The sequence below is a fragment of the Saccostrea echinata genome, unplaced genomic scaffold, assembly GCF_033153115.1.
Source record: "Saccostrea echinata isolate AGI-Se365-2 ecotype Australia unplaced genomic scaffold, CSIRO_AGI_Sech_v1 ptg000008l, whole genome shotgun sequence".
NCBI classification, from domain to species: domain Eukaryota; kingdom Metazoa; phylum Mollusca; class Bivalvia; order Ostreida; family Ostreidae; genus Saccostrea; species Saccostrea echinata.
In genome coordinates, this window is record NW_026889757.1 from 11,590,066 (window position 1) to 11,597,239 (window position 7,174).

The window sequence follows — 7,174 nt, forward strand, 5'->3', positions numbered from 1 at the left end:
TTAAAAATTCCCAAAGGCCATATTTTGTGACAAATGCCGTTTTCGGAATATCTGATACTTTACAGGTACTTGGTGATACCCGGACGTTAAATCGAAAGTCGAGAAAATGGAAGCTCCGGATATAGCATCTAGACAATCCTGGATTCTTGGCAATGGGAAAGCATCATTTTTGGTAACATCATTCACCTTCCGGTAGTCAATACATGGTCTAACCTTTCCATTTTTCTTCATAACTAAATTCAAGGGAGATGCCCATGGGGAATTAGATTTCCGGATAATACCCTGTTTTTCCATATCTTTTATTAACTGTAATTCTGTGTCAGCATAAGCAAGAGGGACTCTTCTAGGCGGTAATTTTATGGGCTTGGCATCGCCAGTATCTATTTCATGTTCCGTTACAGTAGTATATCCTAGATCTAGATCATTCTTTGAAAAAGCATTGCTGTATTCAGAAAGTAGATCATAAATTTTCTTTTTGGATAAGTCGTCAAAATTATTGTTGTCAACTGCATTATTATACAGTTCTTTCATATGTTCAGGTAAATCTCTATGTGCTTTTAAATCCATTTCAGCAACATCTCTGACTTTCAAAGGAGTATAGTTGAACTTCCTTGTAGTACTAGTACCTTCAGTAAATGGGACATAAGAAGAAAATTCATCAGCCATGCCAATAACAGCATCTTGGTGAACGTATTGTTCAACATTTGTAAGATTAAGTAATCTGACAGGTACAGTTGTGTTGTTTTCTATATCAACCAGAGTATTGGCCATTAGGAGTTCATATCGTTCAGTGAAAAGTTCTGAAGGTTCAATTAATAACTCCTTTTGTTCTTTGGGGTCTTCAGATCTCTCAATAAATGCCTGTATGATCTTTTCACTGAACGGTGGAATTTCATAATTATCTGCAGCAGTTACTCTACGACATCTGCTCTCTGTAGTTGTCTGGAAACGAGGAATTTCCTTATTCTGAAGTTTAGGTATCCCCCTACTCAGTAATATTTCTGCAGGCATATTCTGCTCTGCATATAGAACATCGACTCCCAAAAGACAATCGTCATCTATTTCTGCAACTATAATATGCTGATCAGTAAGGAAATCTCCCAGTTTCAATGTAAATTCTCCTTCGCCAAATACTCCTATATCTCTGCCACAAGCATTCAAAATTCCAGTGGTCTTATGTAATTTAGGTTTCCTCGCTAAAGTTTCAAAGACTGATTTTGATAATATGGTTCTAGAAGCTCCAGTATCTATTGTAAATATAATACAAGAATCATTGATTTGTCCTTTAACATAAATTCCAGGACTTCTTTCATAATTACGGTTAATAACATTTTCAATTTTGGTCTTTTGTAGATCATTCCTCTCGGAACCGTGGACCGTTCCTCGACCATCAGTTACGATCCTTGGTGGTTTAAAGGAGCAGCAGAATATGAGTTGGGTCTAGAACTTCCATTGTAACATTGATTTGTTGATGGAGCTGCATATTGTTGAAAATGCAACATGGGACATTCTTGTTTGAAATGGCCAGGTTTTTCACAATGAAAACATAAAAAGGATTGTTTTGTAGTCTTAAAACGAGAGTTTCTTTGGTTCAGTTGTTCTAAAGACTTCTGAATCTCTGACATTTGTTGTCTAAGCTTATTCATCTCTTCTTCAAGCTGATTCTCTGTGGAGAAGCAACTTGTCGACTTGTTGTTAGTCTTGAATTTCTGTTGTGTAGCAGTTTCTTTATTCCTCTGATTATTTTTGAAATTGCTCTGAGGAGCTTCAATTACAGCCCTAGTCATTCTTTTCTCCTGTTGATTTCTGTCTGCTATCATATACTGGTACATAGTCTTGAGAGGATAAATCATTCAAAGATCTTCTGGAAGGCAGGGATGCCGATAAAGAAATCTCCTTTCTGAATATTATACGTCTGAGCGACATACTGGTTCTGCATGTTGTGTAAACAAACGATTCTGTCTATCTGGAGTAACATTACGTTATTGTGTCGTTGATGTCCATTTGTCTTCAATGGGCTACGTCTCCGAAGAGTTGAGTTGCTGTCCACTTCATTGTCGAATATACACTTACAGTTTCAAAATCAGTTATATGACCGATTGTACTGTTGACAGTGTCAGGTATAATTAACATACTACATGTCCTTTACTGTTACAAGAGAGATTTACAGTTTCAAGATAAGTTAATTGACCATCCTTCTGACTGTTATTAAAGCAGTGTACTACCATGTTCAATTAAAATACTGGAGGTAGTTGTAGTCCTATCTTGACTTAAAAATTGTGTTTCAAAAAAACAACTTAAACAGACCTTTAATAAACAATGTTCACTTAATACACTCTCTCTTACTCTTCACATAAATCTAGCTTATATTTATGTAGAACGCTTCTTAGTAGATTCACAGTAGGGTTTGCCATCGACAGATAAAAATATATATATTCACACATATTACACATAGATCAAATTAAATTCGTAACTTCTTAACAATTAAATTCGTATCACAGGATATCCCTAAAAATGAACAGGATATCCCGCCGTGGATGCCAAAAATGTAACGCCATCACACCACGTATGCTCAGAATGCAACACATGATAGAAGCTAAGTGTAGCGCAGACGGTGTTAGAAGTACATATTAAACTTCTGCTCAGACTGTATATTCACATCGAGAAATAGGGACAGATAAAATACATAATCCTTTCATATACCTCAATAATATGATACTTGAAATAATAGAGAGTATGTAAAGTTTACAATTTATTAAATTAAATCAAATAACAACATATGAACAACACTCTCACACAACATTCAGGCTGTATAATTTCAATTCATAACAAAATGTATTAAAAATAAATAACAATAACCCACATAATTGTCAAGTGTTCCCTCCCTTAAGACATTTACTTCAAGAATAAAAACAAAAGGGGAATAACTCTGATTAAATAATCCTATAATAAAATTTTATTAGATGAAAACAGGATTTGATATACCAATTTGTAAAATGAGTTAAGTTACTCACTTGTTCACTATGGTTAACCTAAACCATATAATAATGTTTACTAACGTATGAACACGCAGTTCAGTTACTGCATTGTTCACAATAGTTAACCTACTTAGCAAATAAACTAAAGACTAACTCACAGATGCATACAACAATTAACGCACTGAATTAATTTACGAATAGTTTGTACTTAAATTATCTATCGATAAATTCAAAATGAAAAATATCACTAAAATATAATTAAATAAATTACCAATGATAATCAAACTAACTTTTACCTATTCAAAAATATTTCTCAATCAAAAATATCTCAAAAGTCAATCAATTTATAAATCTAAGAATTTACGAAAAATCTACTAACTCAATAAAAATCACGGAAATTACAACCCACAGTTAAATCACTGCATCAGTTGTTATTCCGTTAAATATAAATAAATAAAAATCGAATCCTAAAGTAAAATAAATAAAATTAAAAGAAAAGAAAACAAATAATAATAATAATAATAATAAAATAAATAAAATAAACCTAACAACGCTACCAACCTATCCCTAAACTACAAGTTCCCCAGAATAACAAGCAGACGAAAATGCACCCTTTATATAGACTTAACCAAACGATCTATCTAGTCGCGGGAATCTTAACTAATCAATTCTTATTGGTTAATCTCGCCATATGAAACATTTGATTGGCTAAGCTAAAAAAAATCGCTTTTGCCGAGATGCCATCTAGTGTACAAATGCGTTACCATAATGCAATATACCGATAAATTACATAAATTTTCAATATTGCAAAAACAATGTTAAATCCATTTTCAATAACAATATTCATGACCAAAATACAATAAAACATCTGTTGAACAATTTCTAATCAATTAATACTTACAGTTCAAAATACATTAGTAATTTGACACATTCTAAAATTATCATTTACAATAACTTTATCGGTTAGTCATAACCGGAAGTAAACATTTGATGACAATACTAAACCCGAACTCTTCAAGCATGATTTAAAAATAAACAGGTAATCAACTTTAATGCAGAAGAAAATCATTCAGACAAACAATGCTTCAATATATCCATCATAACACTGACTTTAATTTATCATGACAAACTTCAAAAAGTTACGTTTACACAACCAAGTACCGTCCGCATTTCCTCGCTATCAACATACAGTATCCGAGACATCTATTAATGCTAATACTTTGAGTAAAAACAATCTGTAGATCTCTTAAATCTTAATAATAAACTCTGAATATATGTAAACTGCATCAACCCGCTCCAGATCACCATAATGTACAATAAATATTACAGTCATTGACTCTATTGGATAGAAAAATCAACCCGCTCCAAGTACGTACAAAAATAGCAAAATATTACAGTCATTGATGCAGCATGATTTAGTAACCACTGTCATGGATGAAACAATAAGTTACACTGTGTCATATAACATTACTGTCTTGCATAAAAATAAAGAGGGGGGGGGTCAATCGTTACAGATATAAACAGTCTCTTTTGAAGTCATGATTTCGCAAGTTCTATGGTCGAATCAATGACATTATCATCAAATACAATCTATCATTAGTCAAATGCTGACTGACTCTTTTCATACTAATTGTTTGGCCATTATTAACAAACTGAATTTCCTACGGATTATTCCGTTTACCCGATCATGACAAGTAGCACTCGGCGGGTGTGACTGGTCAACAGGGGATGCTTACTCCTCCATGGCGTCTGATCCCGCCTCTGATGTTTTTAGAGGCCGGTGTTTGCTCTGCTCCCAATATGTGTTGTTTAAATGGAATGTGGGTTTGAATGTTGTTCGTTATCTCCATATTTCATGTAAATGTTGTCAATGAGGAACTTCAGCATCCTTTTCATATCAATGTCAGAGTACCTGTGCGTAGAATCAGAGTGATTTTTAACGAAGTAATTTTGTTGATGACCAGTCCAAGATACAAAAATTTCAGACTTCTATTTCTAATTAGGAAGCAGTTATTATTCCGCTACCTGTGAACCGGAGGGGACTATAGGTTTCCTTCTTGTCTGTCCTTCCGTCTGTCTGTCTGTCCCACTTGGTTTTTCGCACTTTTTATCTAAACGCTTGCAGATATTGAGCTGATTTTTGATATGTTTGTGTATCTCGATATGTTACAGATCAAGTTTGGATTTTGTTCCTCTTCAATGATTTTAAGGGAATTATGGCCTTTTTACTTTGGACGGTTTTCCACACTTTTTTCTAAACATTTGCAGATATTGAGTTGATTTTTAGTATGTGAGTCTACCTTGATGAGTTATAGATCAAGTTTGGATTATGTTCCGCTTTAATGATTTTTTTTTTTACTAAATTACGACATTTTCAATTTTAATGGGAACCAGATTACACTTGCCGGTAGGGTATTAGTATTGCTAATGCAATACTCTCAGAATGCTTGTTTATAATATCAAAAAGCCTCCGTTTAATTCATCCTGAGGAATGTTTGTATAAAGTGTAAAAAAATATTTCCCAATTTTGGTTTAACAAGGAGAATCCACAGAACAGTGAAAGGGACAAAGATCATAACATAATTAATATGGCGAAATTGTATTGTTACATATACGAAAGGTTGAAATAAATTTCATTTTCACTGTTTCATGACAAAAAGATTGATTGATTGATGGTATGTTGTTTTACGTTCATTTCGAGAATTGGAAGTTTTTTTCTTATATAGAGACGTCACAATATACCGGTGAAGGGCTTCAATATTAATGGACACGCCTACCGTGACAAGGGACCTCGGTTTTTAAGGTCTCATCCGAAAGACCTACAACTTTCACTTTAAAGTGCCAAACCCTTGGCGAAGGAACAGTTGCTACCTATTTTATTTTTTCTATCGATCGGAGCTTGAACCTACGACATTCCGATCATGTAGCAAACGCTCTACCGACTGAGTTACCGTGAAGGTAATAACATACGAGGATATTCATAAGTAATTTTTTTTTCTCAAGCTTTAGGATTCCTTTGAAACAGTTTAAAAATCCATACTCTCATGAACTACCATTTAATTAATTGACATTGTTTTGTAAATTATGATCATACCTATCCCAATAAACATTTTTTTCATACATTTAAATTTTCAAATTCTTTTTTATCAATGGAAAACCGAAATCGTTTTGTTGTTTTTTTTTTAATTGTGAATTTCGTTCATAGTATTATATGATGTGGATCATACTAGTAATTGAGATGGCTATTTGGGGAGAAATGAATAATTTGAACATAATGTGCTGGATCATTCAGTCTTGTTGAAAATTTCAGTTCTTGCCGTCAGGAACTTTCAACAATAAAGATATCGTTAATATTTGCATCTTAGATGTTTCAATAACATATAACAATAAAACAGACTATCTTGCATTTGATCTCATTCTCGCCTATACAAAGGGAACTCTATGAAGGCCGAAAAGGCTCATTCTGGGAAGATTTAAAAAATTCAACTAGTTATAGCGAGAAAATTATCTCGTAATAACGAGTTAATACCACGTTATATCGATTAAATAATTTTCTTGATAAAATGAGTTAATAGTAACTCGCTATAACAAGAAAATAATCTCGGTATATCGAGTTATGTCGTTTTGACGAGTTAGTTTCCTCGTTATAACGAGTTAGTTTTCTCGCTATAACGAGTTTATTATATTGTTATGACGATTTGGTATCTAATTATAAAGAGCTTTGTTAATTTAGGGAGTAGGATATCTCGTTTTGACAAGATACTAGTAATTAGATATCTCGTTTTAACGAGATAATTACATATATTGTTTTAACGAGATACTTAGTTATCCGTTCTTTACGAGATACTTATCTAGTTATAACGAGTGACTTTTTCAAGTAATAATCAGTTAGTATTTCATTATAAAGAGTAAGTGATAACGGTATAACGAATTATTTGTTTCGTTATTAGGAGTTACTATACAATTATGGTATCTTTTGGTGGTGAATATGGTTTGTTATTCGCCAGAAAAAAATCAGTGTTGACCTAGGCGAAGCCGTTGGTGAATATGGTTTGTTATTCACCAGAAAAATATCAATTTTGACTGAGGCGAAGCCGAGTTCAATATTGATATTTTTCTGGTGAATAACAAACCATATTCACCATCGAAAGAGTCCATAATTGTTTTATTATATAGTCAGGATTTGAATGAATAAG

The 7,174-nt window shown here is 33.0% G+C and overlaps 1 protein-coding gene across 1 annotated transcript; it reads right to left on the reverse strand.

Annotated features, from left to right (window-relative positions):
* Nucleotides 1-1,832, reverse strand: LOC133181394 (uncharacterized). Its single transcript, XM_061315909.1, has 2 exons — nt 1,577-1,832; nt 1-1,247 (listed from the first exon to the last, which is right to left on the reverse strand). The coding sequence occupies exons 1-2, from the start codon at nt 1,830-1,832 to the stop codon at nt 1-3; spliced, it is 1,503 nt and encodes a 500-aa protein (XP_061171893.1).
* Nucleotides 1,833-7,174: the final 5,342 nt, after the last annotated feature.